Consider the following 26,642-nt stretch of genomic DNA (forward strand, 5'->3'; position numbering starts at 1 on the left):
GTTCTAAGGCCCTTCTAGCTCTGACATTTCCTTGTTCTAAGGCCCCTACCAGCTCTGACTTTCCCAGTTCTAAGACCCCCCCCAGCTTTGACATTCCATGTTCTAAGCTCCTTCCCAACTCTGACATTCCCTGTACTAAGCTCCCTGTGAATTCTGACATTCTATTTCTGTCCCCAAACTGGGAACAGCATTTATGGGCTCTGTTAATATATATCAAGTCCATATCTCTTTCATATTCAGATTAGTTTTAGAAGTGTTATGATAAAATGTCTATATCTTTAGAACAGGGAATGTCAGAGCTGAAAGGCCTTATGGTGGTAACTGTTGCCAAATAAATATTTAGCAGATACAGAAATGATAGAGGTAAAACCCTAGGTTTTCTTATTATGCTCAAACATGGGCTCAGTCCTCAGAGAAAACCTGACCCCAAGTGGGACCCTCCCAAGCCCCCTTAGGGGCAGAATTCTGGCCACGTGATAGAGAAGTGATTCTTTTCCATACTGCAGTCTTATACCTTCCTCTTAGGCCTTAAATGCTGGAGAGAATCAAAACCCACAACCCCCCTTCCCTCCATGTCATCAAAGCGAAACAAACTTCGAGAGAGAGAGTCAGGATCTCATACATCCCCTAGGAAACAAACTTCATCCAGCAAACTCTGTAGGGAAACTAAGTTACAGATAAAATGACAGTCAGAACCTTCACAGAGGGCTGAAGGAGGGGGAGGATTTTCCAAGGATCTCACCTGGAGTCAGGGACAATGAGGATTCTTCATCCAGTTTCTTATCTAGTGAATACTTAAAGCTTGTACAACAAAGAACTAAATCTTCACTCTCCAAGGGACAGGTGTGACCAGGTGAGGTTGCTACTAACCAAAATTTGCAGGAGAATGGTCCTGAACTCCAAATAATAAAAGAAAATAAAAAATTACCCACAGCAGAACTGAGAGTGTCAGAGCTGAGAGGAGTCTTTGAGCTGGGGTCATTGGGTTGGAATCTGAGAAGGCCTTCCCACAGTAACAACATGGTGTTGTGGGTGTGGAGTTGGGAGAATGGGCATCCATCTTGGCCCAGACACTTAGTTCCTGTCTGATTGAACCTTGGTTAAGCCCCTTCATCACCTTGCCTCTTTTTTCTCACGTGTAAAATCAGACACACAGCTTTGAGCTCCCAGGGGCTCCTGGGGGCTCTTGGGAGGAAAGTGGTTTGTAACCCTGAATGTGCATTGTTAGAATGGTTGAGCCAGAAGAAACCTTGGTGATCATGTGATCTGGCCTCATTATTCTTCCGAGGGAGAACCTGAGTGTCCAAGAGTCAGTCAGTCAATAAGCATCGACTATATGTGTTTCCTGTGGAAGTCGTCTTTTTGTTTGGCACTACAGGTCCCTTCCCTGCTCCTTTGGAAAGCTATGCCAGTGACTTGTTTCTCTAATAAAATGTGAACTCCCTGAGGGCAGGCACAATCATGATTTTTAGTTTCTTTTTATGTTCAGAGCTTAGCCTGGTACATAGTAGACACTTAAAAGACTGACTGAGTGCTTCTTACACCTGCCCTAGGGTCATAGGTTGAATGTTGTCAAGTCTAAGCTGATTTTATAGATAAAGAGACAGACTCGGGGAGGAAGAGAGCCTTCCTTCCTTGCCTGCCCTGCCCCCTCCCACTCAGTTATCTGCTCTCCCGTTGTTGATGAGTCCATGTACTTCCTTACATTTCCTCCAGTTCTCCTAGTCGAGGCTAGCATGTTGGCTGCATTTCTGAACAAGTGGGCTGTTGTGGTTCTAATTTAGCAAGGCAGTGTGACATTCTTTCACACCCCTTTTTCTATTTCTCCTCTTTGGTTCCAACCCTGGGCCAAATTAGACTGCTTGTTCATTTGCCTCCCCTTTAATTACAATCAACAGTCCAACTGGCTGATCGGAAGAGAGGAAGCTCCAGATTGGAGAATGACGGCAGACCATTGCCTCTGCAGCAGGGAGGGGACCAGGGAGCCACCCGGAGCACTGAAGACCCTTTCTTTCTTGGTAGCTTTGATTTCAAAGGTGCCGTGGACACATCTGTGCTCTGCCATTTCCACTGTGGAGTCTCCTGGGATCTCTCTCTGGCTGCTCCTCCCCACAAAGGGGATGCCCCCTCCTTGGTGTGCTTCAGCCTGGACTTGTGGGTGTCAGGAAACAAGTCCTGGCTGATGAAGCCTGGCTCTTCACTTAGTGCCCATGTGACGGTGAGCAAGTCTTTGCGGGTCTTAGGTTCCTCTTATGTAAAAGGATGGAGTTGGACTTGATGGCCTCTGAGGTGCCCCCTGGTTCTAACTCCCATAAGGTGTCTTCATACACACACACACACACACACACACACATATGCGCACACGCGCACGTGCATTCTTCATTTCTTTGTCACACTGGGCTCCATTGACCTTTAGCTCCCCTTCAGGGCCTAGCACAGTATTGCCAGAGGGGGAGGGACCCCATAAAGATTTGCTGAATGAATGCAGTATCTGTGGTCTTCACCAGGTCAGCTCTGCTTTTCTTCTGTGACTCTGAGTCTGGGCTGTGCCATTCACTGAGCGGTGTGCCCTGGTGCAAGTCACTTAAGCCTCAGTTCCCCCATCTGTAAAAAGGCATAATAAGAGCGTCTCCCCATCAAGGTCATTGTGAGGGTAAAATGAGGCCCTGAAGTGCTACTTAAATGCTAGTAATTATTGTTATTCCAAGGAACCATGACTTCATCGGCACGGGGCTGCCATGTCTTAGCAGACCATCTTCATGGAGGGACTATGCCCTCCCCCAGATTCATCACCCAGTAACCAGCCCTCTCAGCTGAGCTTTTCCCATGGGTGAGGCTGGGCCTTGGGCTGCCAGTGGGGCTGGTTCCTGAAGCCTTCCCAGCTTGGCATGGTCTGCCAGAGCTTGGGTTCCAGTGGCAGAGCCATTTCAACCCTTTTGGAATTGTCCCTCCAGGAGGCACCAGGCCAAGCTTTCGCAGAGACCCAGGTGTCCTCTAGGACCACATACCAGAAGGGAATGGGACCCAGGCATCTGGTTCCCTCTTGTTGAATGGATGACCAAGCATCGGGCAGTATACCAGATGTGAAATGGCCTCCATCACCAAGCCTCACAGCTGGAAGGGGCCCCCAAGAGTACCTGGTCAATGCCCCACATGATCCAGGATCCTCTCTGAAACCCTGAGCAGGAAGGTCCCCATCTAGCCTCTGCTGGAAGCCTCCAAGCTTCCCAAGGCCACCCAGGCCACTGTGTGATGGTTCCAGGCATTAGGAAGTTTTTTCCTGATGTCAAACTGGATTCTAAATCTGACTTTTGCACCTTTTCCTTCCCTCTGTCTTTGCTCCTAGCTCAAAGGGTCATAGTCAGAAGGACTTGGAGGCCATTGGGGCCCCCCATTTTGTAGATGAGAAAAAAGAAACCCCATGTGGGGCCATGCCTGAAAGGCCTGAACAACAGCAGGGTCCCTCAGAGGTGGGGAGAGCTCTGGGCTTCACACTCAGGCTCCACAGCCAGAGAGCTTTCCTTGGAACCACAACGGAGGGGAAGGCTTTCCCAAGTTCCCTTCTGTTTCTGCTTTCTAGCATCGATCCAGAGCAGCCCATTAGGCAGAAGAAGGAGCTCTTAGAGAGATCCCCTAGGTTGCACGGGCACTTAGGAGGTGGCAGAGATGCCAGGCCTTTGCATCCCATGTAGCTGGGAAGGAGTGCCCAGGATCACTGTTAACAGGAACATGCCCCTCCTCTGAGGCACACGCTAGGCCACCGGCTATGATGGTCGAGTGTGCTGGTCTGGGGGCCACGATGCCAGAGGCACCTTGCCTGACACATCTGTCCCATTTAGGGGTGACTTGGTTTCTTCCCCACATTACACCCAATATCTGTGATCAAGGCTGAGACAGTAGACTGAATCAAGGCCCTCTTATTCCCAGCCTGGGCTGTTCTTCTCTGAAGATAAGAATGAATTTCTTACTATTTTATTGACAGTCATTAAAAAACAAAACAACGCATGTTTCCATTTAATCCAAGCATCAGGAAAAGTAGGGTTGGGGTTGGGGTTAGATTCCTGGCACAATGACCAAGCCTTGAGAGTTTTCTTTAGAAGTAGGTCTAGTCTAATGCGTGTTTTTATTCGAATCATTTTCCATGAAAAAGAAATGAGAACCCATTGCTGAGGTCGGGAGGGGCTCCACATGTCAGGCTGGTGAACTGGAGGAGGGATCCAGTGCAATCCACTAAACATTGTACAAGTACCTACCGAGAGCTCACCCAGTCTCCTCCCCCCATTTAACAGTTGAGGAAATTGAGGTTCATGAAGGCTTGTCCCAAGCCACTCGGGTTCTGAGGGGCAGAACTGGAATCCAGCCTGGGTCCTGTGATTCTTGGCCTGGCAGTCTTAGTCTACATCTCATCGTGTCTGGGGTCAGGATGTCAGCAGACACATCCACTGTTTGCCCAGGTCAGTCAGGTGATGCTGCATTTAGTGAGCTCATCGGCCTGGCCTGGGGTGTTTGTGAAATGATGGGGGAGGGGGGAGGCAGGATACTGCTGGAGGGGCTCGTGGCTTATGTCTGAGGTCTTTCCACAAAAATAGACTCTTTCTTTTTTTTTTTTTTAAAGGCAGATTGGCAATTTGCCTTGAAAATTGTATAGAAACCTTTCTATTCTGTAGGAATAATACTGGGAAATCAGATGCTCTAGAAACTGATTTTGAATGGAGTAGAATGCAGAAAAATTCAATGGTGGAAATGAGCTAAGAGCCTGAGAAGTGTCCTTCAGAGTGCCTTCTCCTGTCTGAAACTACAGAGAAGGAGTCTTCCTGTCCAAGCAGGTCATGGCTTAGAGGGTGAGGGGTCTTAGACCTCCTTCATTCTATAGACCAGAAGCCTGAGGCCCTGGGCAGGCTCAGCACAGACAGAGATGAGGTCCTCAGAGGGCAGCGAGACCAGTGCCCTGATGTTTTTCTTAATTGCTGTTTAGTCATTTTCAGTCCTGTCTGACTCTTAACCCCTTTTGGGGATTTCTTGGCCAAGATACTGGAAGGATTTGCTATTTCCTTCCGAAGCTCATTTTACAGATGAGGAAACTGAGGCAAGCAGGGTAAAGTGACTTGCCCAGGGTCACACAGCTCACAGTGAGTGCCTGAGGTTGGATTTGAATTTAGGAAGATGAGTCTTCCTGACTCTAGGTCCAGCACTCTACCTCCCTTTAGGGATCCCCTCCCTTTATTTGGCAGAGAGGGAAAAAGAGGCCCAGGGAGCTTGTGGGCCTTCCCTGAAGTCACATAGGTAGTGAACAGCTTTCTTGTGTGTAAAGTGGAATTTGAACCCAGGTCCGCTGGTCTGCCTATGAGAGTTTTGATCCTATTCAATGTTCAGGGGAGGGTTTTTTCGTCCATAGAAGTTCTCACTCTATTCTGGGATCTTCTCCATAGAAAGGACTCAGAAATTATCTGTTAAGTGAATGAACTACTCTGGTTTTTAATTCTGTCTTACACATGTGTTGGGTGAGATAATGGAGCCATAGAGTCAAAGGATGAGGTTTTGAGGGGATTTCCCTCAGGTAAATGTCAGAGCATCTTACCAGTGACCAACTGGGGCTTGGCCTAGTGGGCAGAGGCTGCATGTAGAGTCTACAAGGCCCAGATTCAGATCCTGTCCTGGACACTCACTTCAAGCTCTGGGCCAACTAGCAAGTCACTGGTCCTTTGTGAGCGTCAGGTGGATCAATAAAATGGATCTACTTGATCTACTAAAATTGTCTGCTAATAACACAGTCGTCTACTAATCCTGAAGTCTGCTGACCCCCCCCCCTCCTAACGCCCCCCCCTGCCCCGGGGCACAGGCTGAGGGGTCAGAAGGCCAGGGGCCAGGCTTTGCTCAGTCAGCTCTTCTGACTTTTGTGTTTTCCTTCTTGGTCTTCAGCTGTAGAATGAGGGGCTGAGCTAGGCCAGGGGTCCTCAGGCCCCCTCAGAGAGGACTGTGAACACAGAGGGGAAAATGATGGATTTATTTCAAAAGAATTGATTTTGTTTGTAAATTTGTGTATTTTATTATATGCATTTTAAAATGATTCTGAGGAGTCCATGGTCTTCACCAGACTGACTCCTAAAGGAGTTCATGGCACACAAAAAGGTTAAGAACCCATGGACTACAGGGTTTCTAAGGTCCCTCCCAGCTCTACCATCCCCTGTTCTCAGGCCCCTCCCAGGGTCCCCCTCCCAGCTCTACCATCCCCTGTTCTGCCTCTCTCCCAAAGAGGCAGAACTAGTAAGGTGTTTCTCTGTCCCTCCTTTAGATAGTAATCAAAAGTTTTCTTTCCCCAGATACGACACCACCCAGAAAGGGTATGTTACTTACCAAGAATTTTTGAATCGCTTGGGAATTGAGTATTCCCCTTCCATCCATCGGCCATATGCAGTGGATCACTTCAACTTCATGGGCCACTTCACAAGGCCGGAGCAGATACTGGAGGAGACCAGGGAGCTGCAGCAGTACTTAGAGGCGGCCAGGACAGTCAAGTAAGTGCCTGAGCTAGGTGTGAAGGGGCAGGGGGGCAGGAGACGCTGAGGGCTGCTGTGAGGAGCCTCCTGCCATGGACCTGCCCCGCCCCATCCCAGGGCACTCAAATACCCAGTGAGCACACTCCTGCCCCATACCCCCTGGTCGCATGGGCACCCCAGCTGCACGCCCTGAGCCGTTGCTCACCAGCCCCTCCCTCCCAATATTGAAGCCGTCCGCAAGGCCTCTTCTGCTTTCCCCTCTGCCCCAATGTCTTCCACTCATGCCCTGGCTCTGCTCCAGCTTTCCTGGCTCTGGTCCTCCTCTCTGCTGCTGCAATAGCAACTGGCCTTCCTGCCTCCAGTCTCCTTTCTCCCAGTCCATCCTTCATCTTTTTGGTTGCTGTTTGTTCTTTGTTTTCAAAGAGGACTGATGACATCATTGACTGGTGCTAATACACACCAGGCGTAACAGTCTTCTGCTCCAAAGTAATCTCTTACCTTTCACTGCCTCAGTTTACTCAGATGTCAGATGGGGCATTGGATTTGGAGGACCCTTCTGTCTTGGAGCCTATGGCTCCTTGTCCCCAACAGTCTGAAATACAAACTCATTAGTCCTGTCTTTGGGGCTCTCCCCCATCAGGAGGTGGCGACCTGTCTTTTCTGGTTCCTCTCTTTCCTTTACTTTCTGCTCCATTTCATGAACATTTATATAGACAAAGGAGGACAGGAAAGGAGGATTACATGTGAAACTAGGAATGTCTAGTTCAGACAGTATGTTTTTGAAGGGAATCTTAGATTTACCCCTATAATTCAAATGTAGCCCTGCCTGTCTATACTCCCCTCAATTTTTCTTCTATGCTTTTAACAATGGTATTTTCTTTTTCTTGGCTATCCCTACCTCAATTTCCTCCATAACTCTCCTCACAAGGAAACAGAAGCCCTCCCTGCAATCGGACAATTCTTCTTATAATAATAACAATAACACACACTTATCTAACACTTTACAAATATATCTCATTTGAGCCTCACAACAACCCTGGCAGGGAGCTTGTCTGAAAATCTTTGTGTGCTCTTCTCCCTCCAGGACACTCCGGCCCTGGGCAGAGATGGGAGGAAGGCTTTATCATCAGTCCAGTGTTAATTTCCTTACAACACTCTGCAGAGAGATTCTCCTCTTTCCCCTTGTACAGATGACTCACTGAAGCTCGCAGAGTGGTTCTATGACTTGCTTTTATTCAGAGAGGCAGTAGATTGCAGGGCTGAGCACTGTTCTGACCCCCTTGCTGCCCATTCTGCCCAAGAATTCACTCTTTCATGTCAGGTCACTGCCATCTTAAAGTACCAGGTGTTTTCCACAACCAAACCTTTCCTGTCCTTTTTACCCTTGTCCCCTTTACTTCAGGATTTCACATTTCAAATTGATCAGAAGAAAGGCTGATACAACACAACCCTATGATGGTAGGCTCTAAGAAAATGAAACACCCATCCCCAAAGACGCCAGCTCTGGGACAGGTTGAACCAGGTGGCTTCTGACCCCTCCTCCCCAGTGACTCGGGAATGACCTGTCTGGAGAGGGAGAGGTTGTAAGCTCCCTCCCCGTCATGGGTCAGGGTGACCTTTGGGGCAGGGGCCCTACCAGAGCTCTGAAGCATCTTCTGGCTTTCAAGGTAGCGTGGGTCTTGGAAAAACACCAGGGGGAGAAAGGAGCAGAAGAGAAAAGTAGGGAGAGGATACGTGGACTGAGTTAGCTCAGTATCTTGAGGGATGAGACTCCCAGCCCAGCCACAGAGAAATGAGACCCAGAGCTGCTGAAAACCTGGCGGTGGTGGCAGGAGTGGTATCCGAGGTATCCGTCACCCAGGCTGGGAGCTGAGCCAGGGTAAGGGCTCTCCATCCCTGAGCTTGAGCCCTTGGCTCTTCTGGCGCTTGTGAGTAATGAGGCCATAGGAAGTAAATGCCTCATCTCAGCTGCTGTTCTGGAATCTCCCTCCCCCTCTTAGGAACTCATTTGGCCAGCCATATCATTGCCAACTGCCCTCCTCCATGACACTCTCCCCCCCCCCAATGTCTTCAGTACCTGGCTCCTGGATTTTCTCTCTTCCCTAGACTTTACCTTGGTCTTTGGTGCCTTCCGGGGTCCTGGTGATGACTTAGGTGCCTATGGATGGAGCTATGGACTTAGACCTGGGTTCAGCTGAATCCTGAGGTCTCAGACGCTTAGCAGCTGTGGGACCCTGGGCAAGTCACTCAACATCTGCCTCATTACATCATCTGTAAACTGGCAACAAGAGTACCCCCCTCCCAGGATGATTGTGAGGATAAAAGGAGGGGAAATGGGTAAAGTGCTTTTCAAATCCTAGCACCCTCTACAAATGTCAGCCATGAGAAGGATGTCCCTGATGATGACCCTTCAAACACCTGATGTCTTTCTTCATCAGCCCTTCAGCTGGCAGGGCTTCTGTCTCCACTTATTCTCCCACACCCCACTCCAGAGCTCTGGAAATCTCTGTTAATCTCCTGCCTCTCCCAGAACCCTGCTTTACTGTTATTGGGAAGGAGGGGACCTCGGAGGCCAGCTAGTCCACCCCTTCACTTTACAGAGGAGGAAACTGAGGCCCAGGGTCACCAAACATCAGTGGTGGGAGTAGAGCCCAGGTCTTCTTCCTTCAGAGTCAGGAGCTCTCTCCCCTGCACCATGACCTCTCCCTGCTACCTCAGTTCATCCAACCAGGGCAACCCCAATGCCAAGGCCATTAGCCATCTCTTATCCTGTCCTACTCCTGCATTGCTGAGTGCCCCGTAAAGTCATGCTAGCTAACCCAAACTCAGCCCTCCCCGCTGCTGAAGTACCCTGTCTGACTTGAGAGATGGTGGGAAATAAAGTGATGGATAGGAAACTGAACTTGGAATCCCATTCTGCCTCAGCTACTTTCTAGCTGTGTGATCCTGGGGAAGTCAGAGAGCTCTGAAGCCACCATTGCCCCACTGGGAGAGAGCAAGGGAGGCTTCCAGTGTGGTGGGTGGAAAGGCCAGGGTGAGCAGATGCCAAGAGGCTGGGATCCCCATCAGAGGGAACTCCTCGGATCCCTGGATTTGGGGCAGGGTGATGGGAAGGGACCAGTCCAAGGTGGTTGTCGGCTTTCAGCGCTCCACCCACCCACATGCAGTTCCTCCCTCTAGCCCCACAGCTGGCCCAGCTTCTCCACATCCCATTCCTTGATGAATCTTTCACTCTTGTCCTTCTGTTCCTCAGCAGTTACATGTCATGTCCTCCACATACCCACCCAATGGCTCTCCATTGTCCAGGGGGATGCTTGCCTTCAGGTCTCTGGAGGCCACAGTGGGCTGTATCTAGCTGCCAAGTGGCAACACATGGTAAAACATCTGTCTTGGAAAGATGGGCCTTTGTGTTTATGGAACTTAGAGACAGTAAGAGAGACGTGCTATTCCTTGAGTGTGCTCAGGCTGCTGTCCTCCTTTTCAGCTCTGGGCCCCCAGCCCGTTGTACGTCTTGCCCAACTTTCTTTCGACTGCCTTTATTCCCCAGTTTCTCTCTGTTTTATGAGACAATACTGATCACAATAAATCATCCATTTTCCTTCTCCTTGAGCTTTTACAGTCTAACTTAGTGTTGCTTATGGCAGCCTCCTTTCTTCATTAGGCAAGTAAATCAAATATTTAGGGTACAGTGGAGAGTGCCAGTTCTGGAGTCAGGATGATTTGAATTCAAATCCAGCTTTAGACACTGACTAGCTGTGTGACCCCTGTTTGCCTTGGTTTCCTCCTTAGTAAAATGAGATGGAGAAGGAAATGGCAAACCCCTCCAGGATCTTTGCTGAGAAAACCCGCAGATGGGGCATGGAGAGTTGGATTGGACTGAAACGACTCCACAGTAGAAGTCACATATAGAAGTGACAGAGGTGCGTTCTGGCTGGAGCAGCTCGTTTAAATTGGCTTGTCATCTGTATGACATTAATGTAGCTGGTGCCAATTCTCCTGATCAGAAAGCTTCCGTGGCTCCTATTGCCCCTAGGATGAAAGACAGCCTGCCATTTTAGGTGAATGACACACTTGTCCCCCTCCCAAACCTCACATTATAACCAAACTAGGACAGCTTCTCATAGGGGAGAATCTCCCACAGCCCCACCTTTGCATTGGCTGTTCCCATGCTTGGTTCCCCATGCTTTCCCTCTACTTCTTGGAAGGCTAGCTCCCCCCAGTTCAGGTCAAGAATTAATGTCCCCTGCCTAAATAATTTTTATTTCTTTTGTGTCTATTGATATGTTTTTATCTACGTACTTTTGATCCCCAACCCCCAGTAGAATGTAAGCTCCCTGAGGGCAGGCTGTTTTCTTTCTGTCTTTGTAACCCTGGTATAAGTAGGTCTGAATAAGCACTCGTGAATGGAATTAACTTGAATTTATATCCTTAGCATGGAATTAGATAACAAATAAAAGGCCTTTTAGCTCCGCATGGGCAGAGGTTGGACATGAGATGTTGTGAAGTTAGAAATGAAAAGATTTAGGAGCCAATCAGACACACTGGAGAGTGAGAAAGCTGGCATCCTGTGAGGTCACAAACCTGAGACATGTTTACTCTCCCGGGCCTGCTTAAATCTTTCTCAGGGAAAGTGCCCAAATCACCCTCAGGAGTTTACATTCTCTAAGTATATGCATGATACTTTCAGGAGGAGAGAGCAAGTCCAAACAGCTAAGAGAAACAGGGGAAGCTTCCCATAGGAAACAACAAAATTGCCTGAGCCTTAAAGGAAGCTTCAGTATTTTAAGAGGTGGAGGTGAGGCAGAAGTGTGCACCAGGCATGGGACACTGAGTGGCCAAGGGTGCAGAGATGGTAGATATGATACCAAGTTGGGGGATAAACAAGTTAATGAATGAGGAGTTCTCTGGCCCATTCATGAGATAAGACTAGGCAAGACAAAGCAGGAGCTCCATTTCTGTGCTATGTCTGGCCCTAGGTCTTAGTGATTCATCTCTCTTTCTCTCCAGATCAGGAATGACCAGAGCATTAATGGAACCAACAGAGGAAGGCAGGAATGAGGGCCGCCATTGGGCTGAACCAGAGAGGGAGGGAATGTTGGTCAGCTGAGAGGGCCGGTGGACTGGAAGATTAGAAGTGCTTGCAGGAGAGCACTAGGGTGTGGGGGTGTGGCGATGCTGAGAGGCCGTGACTGAAGTTGGGGTACTTCCTGCTGGCTAGATACAACTAGCTTGGACAGGGTTCTAGAACTTAGGAGCCATCCTCCAGGGTCCCTGGGGCCCTGCCTCAGTGGGGTCTTACGAAGTGACCTGGGGATCCAAGCCAGGCTTTTTGGCTCCCAGTCCAGGGCTCTTCCTCCTAGATCCCAGGCTGCCCCTACCCCGCCCCCAATTCTGCGTTGTATGTTCAGGACCAGAATATTGCATGAGCAGGCTCCCCTCTTGTGAACGGCCCAAACTGTGAGCACAGAAATCCAGAGACAGGACAGCGCCTGACCAAGACACCATGATAGCAGAGTTCAGAGTGTTCCTGAGCCCCAGGTTCCTGCTTGGGAACGGTCAGGGTCCACTTTGTGCGGTGAGCAGGATGATGCCTCCCCTTGTTCTTCCCCCTGATCGGCGAGCACGTTCTATGGCTAGACTTGGCCCATTTAGCTGTGTCTGGTCGTGGGCAGGCCACATTTGGGGTATTGAGTCTTATTTTAAAAACCAAATTTTTTAAAAGTTCAAAAGCTGGAGCACCTCTCCCCCCTCAATAAAAGGTCACTCAGAATGGGAAAGAAACTGTCTTACTCTAAAATCAGTCCAAAGACCTGGGGTTGCGTGGCCTAGAGAGAACTCGGGGCGGGGGGGAGAAGCGATCCCCATGCTCGGTGGTCAGAGGGTATGCCCTGGGAAAGAGGGATGCAGAGCGTTCTGCTTGGTCGGAGGGGGAGGAACTAGGAACTAGGGGGCTGGCGGGCGGTTCTAGCGGGACTGATTCCAGCTCAGTGGAATTCTAGGCTTTCTAAGGATCAGAAATGGGCAACGCCCTTAATTTCCTTCCCGGCACACGTCAACCGGTCACCACATTCTCCACGACATTTTTGTGATTTCCAGCCTACCTCCCTCTCCCCACGTTTACTCTCTCTTTATTTCCTATCTGTTTGTTGATGTCTGGTTGCTCCTTAGCTCCCTCCCTCAGCATGGAATGATGGGACAGCTGGCCCAGTGCACAGAGTGCTGGCTTTGCGATTAGAGCGACTATGCTTCTAGCTGGGTGACCCATGACCAGTCACTTAACCTACATCTGCCTCAGTTTTCTCATTTGTAAAAGGAGAGGATTGAATTTTATGGCCTCTGGGATTTCTTCCACTTCTAAAGCAATGATTCTAGGATTCTGGACAGCAGCCAATCAAGCAAAGCAATTACGTCTAAGGCACTGGTCTAGGGCAGGAACTGTTTCTCTTAATAAATGCTAGTTGAATGAACGAAGCCGGTGAGTTGTGTGTCACCGGAACTAGCCAAGTCCCCAGAGCCCAACCCTCCTCATTTTACAGATGGGAAAAACGAGGCTGTGGCAGAAATGACCACTTGCCCTGTCTCAGGCTGTGTCATGATGACACCTGGGGTCCCTTCCAGACCTGGGATTGTCTGAGCCGTGCTGTTCGAGAAGTCCCCTCGATGTTGGTCACAAATGGGAAATTCTTGGCATTGTGACTTCTTCCTGACTTAAAACTTCTCCCTCCCTTGCTCTGCTTACATATTTCCTTCTGCAAGAGGAATAATTACTGCCTGGAAACCATGGCTTCGTCCAGGAAACGCTGAATGCCTCAATTTTCTAAAAATATGTATCTCAGAATTGTTTTGATTTTCTGCCATCATTTGCTTTCATTTTGAAGGATTAAGTGGAAGATAATAGTAGTGGTGAAGAGAGAGCTTTGTGCAGCCTTCGATAGAGCGTACCTGGAGTACCCACACCTGTGGGGGCCCCAGAACAAACAGCCCCCCAGGAGATCGTGCCGCTTGGGTCCGTGTACTGTCTTCTTTAGGCCACTGTGTGTGTGTTGTGTGTGAGTGTATGTGTGTTGTGTGAGTGTGTATGTGTGTATATGTGTGTGAGTGTGTGTTGTGTGAGTGTGTATTGTGTATATGTGTGTCTGTGAGTCTGTGTGTTGTGTGTGTATGTGTGTGTCTGTATGTGAGTGTATGTGTGTTGTGTCAGTGTGTGTATATGTGTGTCAGTGTGTGTGTATGTGTGTTTGGGGGGATGTTTATTTGTTTTTCTCAATTTTAATTATTAATTCTGAACTCACACACAAAAGGGCATTTCCACAGTCATGGCAGAACACAAAAAGATTTTCTAAGAAACCACAAATCTCCATTTCATCCCCTGGCTTTCAAAAACCCCCAAGTATATAATTCCACACATCACTTTGAGGACGACTGCTTGTTTCTGCATCTCTGAACATCCTTCTGTTCAGGCCCCTCCCCTCTTTTTTTTGGCATTGCTGTTGCTAACCTCTCCTTTTCCTTCCCCACCCCCAGTGAAAAAAAATGAGACAAAGAAGCCAAGTCAAACAAAATACATTCCCCGGAGTAGACAGGTACAGAGCTAGGAGTCTCGCTTAATCTCTGGGTTGGGGGAGGGGCAGCCTAATGCATAGACCTTCCTCTATTTACATGATAGGTCATGGCGCACCTGAAGTCTTCATTTTCTCCAGTGGATTTTGTTGACGATGCTGTTCTTCTCGTATTGACGATTCTCTTGGGTCTGCCCACTTTCCTCGGCAGCATACGTTCATACTGCCCAGGATTCTCTGAAATGGTCTCTTTTGTAATGAAAAAAAAAAATGTATTCCATGCCCTTTTATTGGTTCGTATTGAAGCCATTATTGATAGCATTTTAGCTGTGTTCGCCTTATCTCTCCAACTAGACTTGAAGCAGCCGGAAGACGGGATTGGGTCTTTTTTGTCTTCGCCTTCCTTCCCCCACCTCCCAGTATTTCATGTTGTCTTAAATGTAGTTGGTGCTCAACAAGTTCTGATTTAATTGTTTCTTTTATTACCCTCTCCCTCTCATTACTACTCCCTAATGAACGATTTAAAAAAAAAAAAAACAACAAAGCTCTTAATACCCTCTAGTCTAATCCAGCAAAACAAATCCCCATATTGGTCGGTCATGGCCCAAAATGGGTGTCTCCTTCAGCATTTTGAACTCATCCTCTCTCTACTATGAGGTCAGGGTTGTGTTTCATCTTTGGTCTTTTTGGCCCTGTGGTTCATCATTTTGTGGATCAGGATTTGTTCCAATGTGCTTTTTTTTTCTCTATTAATGTTATTGTTATAGAAATTGTTCTCCTTTCTTTGTTCTCTTTGTTCTTTGTCAGTTTGTACAAGTCTTCCCAGTTTCCTCAGAAACTATCCATCATTTCTTATGGTGCAGCAATATTTCTTATGTTTATATACCACAATTTGTCTAGCCAAGTACCCAAGGGGAGGATTAGGCAATGAGTCCTCCACTCTCACCCCCTCCCCATAGTTTCCAATTTTGAGATACGATAAACAGAGCTGCCATAAATATTTTTGCACTTGTGGGGGTCCTTTTCTTCTTGCTTTGATTCTGTTGGAGATATAGGCTTAGAAGTAGTATCACTGAGTGAGGGGACAGGCAAATTTTAATAACTTTGGGGGAATAGTTATAAATTGTTCTTCAGAATGACTGAACAAATTCGCAGTTCTACCAGTTTTGTGTGATTATGTCTGTTTTCTATAGTCCCTCTGACATTCGTCTTTTTTCTCATTTTGTTATCTTTATTAATGTGATGTGTGTGAGGTGGAACTCAGAGTTGCTTTAATTATGAATGATTTTTAACTGTTTTATATGATTGCTGATAGTTTGCATTTCTTCCTTTGAAAATTGTTTATTTATATTCTTTGATCATTTATATATTGGGGAATGGCTCTTAATCTTACACATTTGAATCAGTTCCATGTATATCTTGGTAATGAGACTTTTATTAAAGAAATTTGCTGCAAAGATTTCCCCCAATTACTTATTTTTCTTCTAACTTTAACGACATTAGCTTTGTTTATGCAAAACTTTAAACATTTTATATAATAGTAATAATAGCTAACATATATAGTACCTACTGTATAGCTGGAGCTATGCTAAGCATTTAATAATTATTATTGTATTTGATCTTCACAATAATTCTAGGAAGTAGGTGCTGTTATTATACTTAGTTTACTGAGGCAAATAGGGTTAAGTGACTTGCCCAGGGTCACAGAGCTAGACTGGATTTGAACTCAGGTCTTCCTGACTTTAGACCTGGCACTCTATCCACTATGTCACCTAATCAAAGTTGTTCATTTTATTTTGTGATCCCCTCTATTGCTTGTTTAGTCAAGAGCTCTTCCTCAGTTCATAACCTGACAGTATATCCATTTGGAGCTTATCTTGGCATGAAGTGTTGGTCCAAATTCATTTTCTGTCAGCCTGCTCTCCAGTTTCCCAGAAGTTTTTCTCCAATAGGGAGTCTTTCCTCCAGTAACTAGAACAGGGGTGGGGAACCTGTGGCCTCAAGGCCACATGTGGCCTTCTAGGTCCTCCATGTGGCCCTTTGACTAAGTCCAAGTTTTACAGAACAGATCTTTTTATGAAGGGGATTTGTTCTGTGAAGTTTGGATTCAAAGGGACACACTTGAGGAGCTGGAGGCCGTAGGTTCCCCACCTTTGAACTTGGATCTTGGGTTTAACAAACATTACGCTAATGCTGTATGCCGAATCTGTCACACTGATCAACCTCTCTATTTTAACCAGTTCCAAATCACTTTATGTTTACTGTTTTGTAATACAATCTGATTCCTGGCACTGAAAGACCCACTTTTTTCATTATTATTCTTGAGATTCTCAACATTTTGTTCCTTCATATGAGTTTAAATATTATTTTTTTCTAGCTCTTTAAGTTATTTCTTTGGTAGATTGATTGGTACAGCTCTGGATTAGTAAATTAATTTAGGGAAGCATTCTTGGTTTTATTACATTGACTTGATGTACTCTTGAACAGTTCATTTTTTCCCCAATTATTCAGTTCTGTCTTTATTTCCACAAAGGGTGTTTTATACTTGAATTCATAGCGTTTCTGGGTGAATCTTGGCAGATACACTCCCAAATATCTTACACCTTCTGGAGTTAATCTGAAATGGGAGTTCTTTTTCTAGCTTTTCTTGCTGAGTTTTGTTAGTAATATACAAGAATGCTGATGATTTATATGGAAATTGTCTCTTGTCATTTCTTATGGTGCAATACTATTCCATTAATATCAGGTAGCTAGTGCACTGAATAGAACACTGGACTTGGAATAAGGGAGACTTATCTTCATGAGTTCAACTATGACACTCAGATATTTACTAGCTGTATGACCCTGGGTAAGTCACTTGATCCTGTTTGCCTCAGTGTTCTCATCTGTAAAATGACTTGGAGGAGGAAATGGCAAACCACTCCAATATCTCTGCCAAGAAAACCCCAAATGGGGTCACGAAGAGTTGGTCACAACTGAACAACAGTCCCCACATTTTATTCCTCCTTCAGGGTCAGGAAGTTTGTTTTGCTTGCAAAACAATTCCCTTTCTGGCATTAACCTTCTTCTTAACTACCCCAACTGACACTTCTTTTCCTTTTCTTGATGCCTTCTAAGATCTCTTACAGCATGAGATTGGAGTGAGCACGAGTTCCAGTCCTGACCTCTGTTAGTGGCTTTCAGAGTACCAAGGAGATTTTGAACAATCCCTGTATTTTTTAAGCTGAGGCTCTGGAAAGGGAAGTAACATGACCAGGGTTACATGGAAAATTCATCCCAAAACTAGGACTAAAAGTCAGATGGTGGAGCTCTTAGCCTGGGGTTACAATCCACATTTACTTACTGATGTGGCTGGATTCCGAGGCCATCATGGGAATTTGTTTGGCTTGAATATGCACGTCAGATATAAGGGCTTTATTTTGCTTCTTTTGGGAGCGGGGGTTGGGAAGGATAAACTTAAGTTCTTGTTAATTGAAAAACTAAAAATTCAAAAGAAAAAACGGTAAAAACCTTTTTTTTTAAAAAAAGAATCTGTATGTTGAAGACATTTCTCCATTTTGACTCCATGAGGACTTGTACACAAAGCTCTCCCTCTTCAAAAGGGCACTGGTTCAGAGAGATGGCAAGAATTTCATGGGTAGGGAAACTGAGGCACAGGGGTGAAGTGACTGACTTTTGTAAGGTCACACAGCCTGCCACCTGCAAAGCCAGGGCACTTTCCATGGTGCTGAATTTCCTCTGGCAAACAAAGAATGCTCCAATTGTGAGACTGTTTCCAGGAAACCACGGGGCTGCCTGGGAGGGGAATGACAAGCCGAATGAGCGCATCTGATGGGGGAAGGCACCTGGAGAGAAACGCATTGAGCCAAAGCATTGGAAGATTTGGTACAGGGAATGCAGGGATTAAGCTTGGCCTGCTTGGGCCCAGAGGGCAGAACTGGGAGCAGTGAGAGAGGGAGGGGGCAGAGGCAGATCTTGTCTGAATATTGGGTAGGATAATGTTTGTGGAGCATCTCAGAAACTTAGAGCATGAGGTCAACACCAGTCGTTGTCTTCATCATCAGTAATAGTAACAGTAAGGCTAATAATAAAATTAAGAGCTTCCTGACAATCAAAGCTGTGTGACCTAGGCTGCCTCAAGGGGTAATGAGTTCCCCGTCACTTCAAGTGTTCAAACAGAGGCGGTATGATTGACCCCTTGTTAGGTTTCTGGTAGGCAGAATTCTGGCTTCAGGCAGAGGTTTGGCCTGTATGAGCCACTTCTGATGCCAAGTTGCTGGGATTCTCAAAGCAAGAGTGTGTATCTAAGTTAGCCACATATTCATGGTGACTGATGTCCTTTTGCACACATAAAACTTTACACTTCCCTGCCTTGCACTGAATTATTTCCCCCTAAGGCTTATTTATAAGAGAATCTGGGACAAGTCATAGTTTTAAGATAAGATGTGAAATTCGCTAGCAACACCTGACTTTGAGCATTGAGCTAAACTCATCCCATAGCTTACAGTAAAATCAAGGATGACGAGATTCCCAAGCCCCAGAAGGGCTGGAGGGTGAACAAGACCCTTAATGTCCTCATTAGTCACCTACATTTAAATTCTTGGTGTCAAGTTGAAAGCCCCATTTCCTCCAAAGCCTTCTTGTCCTTTAAACCCCACTGAAGTGCTCTGTCCTTCCAGGGACTTTCCCTAATCTGCCCCACCCTAGGCCTTCCACCTTGCTTTTTCTGGACCCTCTCTAATGCCCCTGGAATTGGATGGCAGGGCAGGGAGGAGAGGGCACTGGACTTGGGGGTAAGAGACCTAGTATCAGATCCTTCCTAGGATGGTTCTTGGCTGAGTGGCCATGGGAAGTTGCTTCACTTGCCCCTGACTGTTTTATCATGCATAAAAGGAGGGTATTGGATTAGGTGGCCTCTTTTCTGGCTCTAAATCTGATCTCATGACCAACACTCCTCTCACTTGCCTCAATTTCCCCTTACTTTCCTCTCTAGGGAAACTGACTTGCTGTTCCCTCCACACAACATTCCACCTCCTGTCCTGTGCTTTTGTCCAGGCTGTTCCACCAAAGTTCTCCTTGCTTCCTGCAAAGTAGAGCAGCTCAGATGCTCCCTCAACTTACCAACCAACCCACAAGCATTTATTAAGTGCCTACTGTTTGCCAGACTAGGTGTCAGGAAGGCAGAGACAAAAAGCAAACAGTCCCTGCCCTCAAGGAGCTTATGTTCCACTAGAGGGAGACAACATACAGAGACAGGGTATCTCAAAAGTCTTCTTGCAGTTGCAAGCCATAGTGTAAGACTCTTGGGACACCCTGTACAAGTATATATGAAGAATATACACCACAAATACAAGTTAATTTGGGGGTGGGTGTGGAGGTGTTAGCAGGCAGGTCTTCACAATCCCTTCATTTCTACAGCTTTCTTCCTCCTGCCCCAAATTACATTGTGTTTCCTTTTTGTGTATTTTTTCACTTCTCTGCATATGCATTGTACCCCCTTAGCAGAATGGAAACTCTCTGAGGGCAGGAACTGTCGGTTTGTCTTTCTGCCCCTACCCCTTCACACAGTGCCTAGCTGCCTTGCTGTCACTTAATACATGTTGGTCGAACTGATTTGTTTTTCTCTTCAAGCATTTTCCTCTCGTCCCAGCTCCCACTTGTATTATTTTGTGGTCTCTTTTGGTGCCCCCAACACCCCTGTGGAGTCAGTAGAGCAAGCATGCCTGTTGCCATTTGACAGATGGGACAACTGAGGGTCTGAAATGTTCAAGGATTTTCCCCCAGTCTTATAACTAGTGAACGTCAAAGTCACAACCAGGTCGGGACTCCTGACCTTACCTACACACCCCACTGAAGGACTCCACAGCCCATCCTGGCCACAGGAACTCTTTCAAAGTAACATATGCAAATTAACAGGAAAATGCTAACTTTCTTTGCTCTTTCTTCCAGGGACAAGTTTAAGGACCATTACCAAGATATCAGTCAGGCTTTTGCAAAATTGGATAAACATAAAAATGCCTTCATCTCCCTGAATGAGATGCAGAAAGTCTTGCAGGAATATCAGCCAAACATCACTGAAGAGGAAATAACAACAATGCTTAGAAGGTCTGTCTAACTCATCCCTTGTGGCAGAGGGCTGTCCCCCTTCCTTCACACAGTCACTTTGGGAATCGAAGGTGTTCAGGCTTTCTTAGAGTGGGCCCAGCTTCCGCTGAGAGCAGTCAGGGCCCCTCTGTAACTTAGTAGATGGTCTCTGAGGGTTGCTGAGGCCATGGGGAAAGGAGTCTCTCTGAAATGGGCCAGGCAGGTCCCTATGTTCTACTCAGCTTGCAGGGCCAGTCAGGGGTCCATTGGGATGATGAAAGAAGAGTCCTGGTTTCCTTCTTGCCCTTGGCATGGCATGATAGAGCTGTGTCTCTGAGCATCGGCCCTGGTTCAGGGTCTGCACCCTCTACAAAGTCAATAATGCAGTCATGTCAAGGAGATGTATCAGGTTGGTGTTGGGGAGTGGAAATCAAGGAAAATCCAAGGAACCCCCATGTATAAACATGTCAGAGACTACTTAAAAAGCACCTACTGTGCAAAAAAAGCCTTGTGTTGTGGTAGGGGAAGGAAAGACACAGGATTTAGATCAGAGACAGTGCCTGCCCTCATGGAGTCACAGTCAGGTAAGAGGCAGACCCAGATCATTCCATATCACAGATCTGGCCACGAGGTATGGCGTTACCTTGGTGGGGTCACTGACAGGTCGGGATGGAGTCCCCTGGGAGCAGTTGTACATGGGTGATCTGAGCAAGAGGCATCCCCAAGACACTGCCTGAGGAAGTCCAGACAGGACTTAGTGGGCAGGGGGCTGGGGAGGTGAGGCACTGAGGGAGGTTCCAGCAGGAGTCTGGTACCGATAGGTCTGACATGGGCAGCAGGTGGGCAGGCAGCTGGGGTCCAGATCCAGAGCTGGAGAGCAAGTTACCAGGTCAACCAGTATTGGATAAGTGCCCACTGTGTGCCAGGCACTGTGCAAGGGACCTCACAGAGTACAACACCCTCATTTTATAAATGAGGAAATGGAGACCCAGAGAGTTTAAATAACTAGCCAGGCCCACACAGCCAGGAAGAGTCTCAGGAGAGATTCAACCCAGGGCTTTCTGGATCTCTCTCTGTATACTAATTCTCTCATCATGAAGCTTCAGTGGAGGCTGGCATCAGAGAGCAGAGGCTTAGGCATGGGTGACTGGCTGGTCAGGCCACATGGCGAGTCTTCTGTCTGGTTTAGGAAGAACAAAAAATCAGGGCCCATTTAGAAGAAGACCAGGATGGTGAGGGGATTGGAGACCCTTCTGTAGGAGGATGATGCCAGGCCTGGAAACATTGACCAAGTTACTTTCCCTCCCTGGGCCTCAGTTTCCTTACCTGTAAAATGGATGAGTTGGACTAGGTGGCCGTTGAAGTCTCTGCCAGTTATGACTCATTGAGTCTGTGTTTAGACTGGAGAAGAGAAGGCCTGGAAGGAGTGGGTGAGGAGTGGGGGCAGGGCTACACTAGTCCTTGAAGGGATCTCGCAGGGAAGGGAGGGACGAGGCTCGGCAGCAGAGGGCAGAGCCAGAAGCACTGAGTGGACAGACACAGTATACCAGCATTCATTAAGCTGCAAGGAGGTAGAAAAAAGAAAAGAAAGAAACCCCCTCACCAAGAAAGCTTCCTGAAAGATAAAGGGGCTCTTATGGGGAAGGTAGCGGCCTTGCCCTGGCCAGAGGATATTGGGCCTCCTCTTGTCAGGGAGAGTGCAAACAGAACTCTGACCACAGAACCACTGAGTCTCAAGGGGTCCCAGATTGAGCCTTCCTCAGTGGTGGTGGCTAGAACTTAAGGCACTCCTTCAGCGGGGACTGTCTCACCCTCTGCCCCTCCTGGTGCTGCCCAGCGTTGCAGCAGCTGTGTGACTGCTGCATCACTCGGATTGAGGGGGCGCTCCACCAGCACCTCCAGACCCTTTGCAGAACAATCCCCATATATCCAGACCTCCTCCTTCTTATACTCATGATATTGAATGTTTTGTGTTCAATTTCCAGACTTCACATTGGTCCCTACTGAGTTTCATCTTCATAGAAACCTGCCCAGTGCTCTGCTCAGTCAGAGTCATTCTGTATCCCAGCTCTCCCTCATCCACTGCCTTACCTGTTCCTCCCCTCTTTGACTCACTATCATATTTGATGAACATGTCTTTGGCCAAATGATTGTCCAAGCGCAGATCCCTGGGGCACTCCTCTGGAGGCCTACCTCCCATCATGGTGACATTGAATCATTAACAACTACTTTTTGAGTCTGACCATCCAATGAACTCTGAATTCATCTGCTGGTGTTATCTGACCCACACCTCCCCATCTTCTCTACAAGAATTGTATGTGCTACTTTATATACACAGAGTCCCCTTTCTCTACTGGCTTAGCAACCCTGTTAAAAAGGGAGATAAAATCAGCCTGGCCTGTTGTGATGACAGCGTCTTCCTGTCTCTTCTCAATCACTATGTCCCTTTCTGGGTACTTGCCAACCATCTCTTTAATGCTCTTGCTAGAATTTCCCCAGGAACTGACGTCAGACTCTCTGACCTCTCATCTGCAGACTGTTCTTGCCTTTTGAAAATCCTGACCACACTTGCCCTTCTCCTCTTCTGTTTTCCTTGATTTTCAGCAGAAATTCCACCTGCAGTACTTTCATGACCCAAGGATGTAGTCACATGACCTGTGGGATTTGAATCTACCAGGATCAGCCAAAGCTCTCTTAATCACTGTCTCTGCACTTATCTTGGGCATCAGCTCCCCATCAGTCATTCTCCACAACAGAGAAAACCAAGCTCAACCTTCTCTTAATTGGCAGCTCTCACCATCCCATCCACCTCAAACAGGGCTCTAATCCTCTGCCTGAGCCTCCTTTTCTCCCCAAAAGACTCCATATTTCCACATCCTCCTTTCTTCCCTTCCTTCTCCTCCTTTTCCTCTTCCCCTTTCTCCTTTTCTTTCTCCCCATTACATGGGAGGATGAGGGGAAGAAAGTGCTGTGTGAATTCTGAGGGGAAGGTCATGAACAAATTGGAATTCATGACTGACTTCCTAGAGGAAGTGGAATTTGAATTGGGCTTTAACAGATAGCTAGACATTCAGTGTACTTGTTTTATTGTTAATAGGCATAGTACTTGTACCCCCGTGGTAGATGCTAATAAATATTTGTTGGTGGATTAGTTTATTGAGTAGACAGAGAGGGAGAATCAAGGAAATTCCAGGCCAGGGAATGTCATAAGGATAGACTGGAGTTGGACCGAGTGACCTTCAAAGTCATTTTCAGCTCTTCCAGGGCTCTGACTTTGACCTCTGAATGCTTCCTGCCTTTGGCCAGTCATCTATCCTGTCTTCTTTCTCTGGGCCAGCTCTTTGAGGCTTATGAAATCCTTTCCTCAGTAACCCTTGGAGTTTGGGCAGAGAAAGGACAATAATTCCTCTTTGAGAGGTGATAATGAGGAGGAAGGAGGCAGGCCACCAGCACTTTGGATAGCTCCTCTGTGGTGAACAGGAGCCTGCAGGGGTGTCCTGGATGAGTTGTGATCTGCACTGGTGGAGAGAGATCGTTAACCCACTGGAGCATTTTTGAATACTAAGAAGGGCTTACATTCTTATGCCCCTTTATGACATACCAGCTGGTGAGTGTCAGAGCTAAGGGCTCAAAGCCAGTCTCCTAACTCCACATCTATCCTCAACACTCTCCTCGTTAAGACACTACCTCAAACCAGTCTGGATGTGTCTACAGGGGTTCTCTCCCCTTATCCCAGTCCTTAAAGGGTGAGTTTTCATCTCCTCTCCCTTAAAAGCAAGTTTCCTCCTCAGGGAGTAGATTTCCAGTTCACAGAGGAGTCTGCCACAGTCACTAGATGCAGGGACCCTTCCTGAAAGGCAATCCCAGACAAGTCCTGGTTTAAGTGAGTGTAAGATCACCTGATTCCCTAGAGCTAGAGCTGATGCCTTTCCCAGCACTTCCCCCAGAATCCTACCCAGCCTACCTTCCAGTGGAGTGAGCAACTTTTTTTTTGTGAATTGCCGCCCTAAAAAGGAATCCATCTCTCCAACGACGACATTTGTTTTTCTCAAAGCCCTCCTGATGAGACCATCTCTTTATCTGTAATTATCCATGCATTCTTCCTTCCTGGGTCCAAAATAGACTTTTTTCCTCAATAATGCAGAGGCGATTAGCATATGCATTTGATTTTATTACTAAATTTTAATACCAACTTGGCAATTTATCTTTCAGATGAAATACTGTTGATTATTCTTTGGTGCTGTGTTGCTGGCGTTTTAGCCAGCTCGAGCCTGGCAGTATGGGAAGCTGCTCTGCAGCTGTGGGGATAGGAAATAAAGTTCGATGTTTACTCAGAGAAGCAGATACTCAGCACTAGCCTTCTGTTCCTTTCCACTCCCTCATCCAACTCAGTGCAAATTTACTAAGCACTTACTTGGTCACAGGCACAGGGTGTGGTCCTGGGGAGAGGAAGACCAAAGAGTCAAAGTCACCAGGGAAGGGTGTAATGGGGAAACAAACTCCTAAGTACCCAGTCATTGGGTGTGGAGACAACATTAAGGTGCCCAGGAAGGGCACCTGACCAGCCTTGAGAGGAACTAGGGATTCTTAAAAGGTTGGAACGAGGAGGTAGAGCATTCCAGGCAGCACGTGCAAAGACAGAGAGAGGGGGATGTAGATCTGATGGGGGGGGGGAGGAAGCACAATAAGCTTCCAAAGTCAGGTGGGTGGCAGGCCTTTAAATGTCAGCAGGAACTCTGTATTTTACCACGGGAGTTTATTGAGCAGTGGAATAGTAAAGAAGAGGAGGGAATAAGCATATGATGCCTACTTTGTGCCAGGCACTGTGCTAAGCACTTTTCTTTTTGGAGGGGGGAGGGCAGGGCAATTGGGGTCAAGTGACTTGCCCAAGGTCACATGACTAGTAAGTGTTAAGTGTCTGAGGCCGGATTTGAACTCAGGTCCTCCTGACTCCAGGACTGGTGCTCTAATCACTGTGCCACCTAGCTGCCCTCTAAACACTTAAAAAATAACAAATATTAACTCATTTAATCCTCACGATATCCCTGGGAAGCAAGTGCTATCATTATCTCCATGTTATAGATGAGGAAACCAAGTCAAATAGAGGTTGACTTGCTCAGGATCATGCAGCTAGTAAGCTGTAGCACAGAATCCTGGACTTTGCATATCTCACTTTGGTAGATTGTGGAGGATGGATTAGGGGAAAAACTGGAAGCCAAGTACCAATTATTTCAAATAAGTCATTAGTTCAAGTGAGCATGATGAGGTCTAAAAATGGGGCACTGGTGGTGATGGGCATGTAGATAGAAGGAGATGGGAACTGTGGAGGTAGAATCAAGACCTGATGAGTGATTGGATGGAGGAGAGAGCAGGGAAGTGTCTTGGTCAAGGTCATAGCTATTGGAAACAGCCAAGTTGGGTTGGGAGCCTGGGTCCTGACAACCAGAAGAGGCGTCTTCTGGGACATGACACTTGAGCATAGTTTTTGTGGGGGGGGGTTGGGGGTGACAAGTGACAGAGGCAAGGAGAGAGAGCATTCCAGGCTTGGCAAACATTGGTGCAAAAGCCCAGAGATGGGAGATGGAATATTGGACCTGGAGAACATGAAGTGGGCCAGTGTGACTGGAACAGAACGCTGAGAGAGGGAACAATTTACCGTTAGCCTGGAAAGGCTGGAACAACTGGAGAAAGTGGCCAGGGGATTTCAATATTTAAAAAAGGGTTTGCATTTTTTCCCACTAGAAGCAAGAGAAAGCTACTCACTCTGCTGGGGAATGGCTTGGGAGAAGCTGGGCGTTGGGCATGCACAAACAAAGGAGAAGAGACTGGATCCAGAGAGATCCGGACTGATGCCTTAGAGCCCCCCCCTGCACCCACCAGCTCTATCTCTGAAGCTGGAGAGCAGGCTTCGTCACATGTCCTTTGCATGGCTGTTGCTCATTGTGTCAGTCCCGAGTTTGTCTTTACAATGTTGCTGAAATTATGATTCTTGGGAAATCCTAGGATTCCAAGTCTAGAGTTAGAAGGGACCTCAGAGGTCGTCTAGTCCAATTCCCTCATCTTACAGGAGAGGAAACTCAGGCACTGGCATGAAGTAACTACCCAGGTCACACAACTAGTAAGCAGCAGCTGCATTAGAATCTGAACCCAGATCCTCTGACTCCAAAGCCAGTGTCATTCCCACTGTATCATGTTGTCTCTCCATCGTGGAATTCCATGTCGAAGGCTACAAAATGCCAAGTTCGTTATCTCATTTGATCGCCAATACTCTTTCAGAGATTAGCTGTATAAGTAGGATTGTTCCCATTGGACAGAGGAGAAAACTGAGTCTCAGAGAGGGAAACTGACTTGCCCAAGGTCAGACAGCCTGGAGGTGGCAGCACCAGGACAGAAATTCTGTTCTTGCTCCAAATTCACTGAACTCTAATGCGAACAAGTTTAGGTGTGCACATTCCTCCATCCATCCATCCATCCATCCATCCATCCATCCATCCATCCATCC

General features: G+C 47.2%; 1 protein-coding gene across 1 annotated transcript in view; it reads left to right on the forward strand.

The window, feature by feature from the left end:
* Positions 1-26,642, forward strand: part of EFCAB6 (EF-hand calcium binding domain 6) — a 195,544-nt gene that overhangs the window by 129,567 nt on the left and 39,335 nt on the right. The window contains exons 23-24 of the mRNA XM_069102833.1: positions 6,321-6,515; positions 20,006-20,161. Coding sequence (XP_068958934.1) covers positions 6,321-6,515; positions 20,006-20,161 — 351 coding nt within the window. The remainder of the gene's footprint in view (positions 1-6,320; positions 6,516-20,005; positions 20,162-26,642) is intronic.

Source organism: Petaurus breviceps, unplaced genomic scaffold, assembly GCF_028583685.1.
Source record: "Petaurus breviceps papuanus isolate PSGF00001 unplaced genomic scaffold, PetGlider_PUasm1.0 558, whole genome shotgun sequence".
Classification (NCBI taxonomy): domain Eukaryota; kingdom Metazoa; phylum Chordata; class Mammalia; order Diprotodontia; family Petauridae; genus Petaurus; species Petaurus breviceps.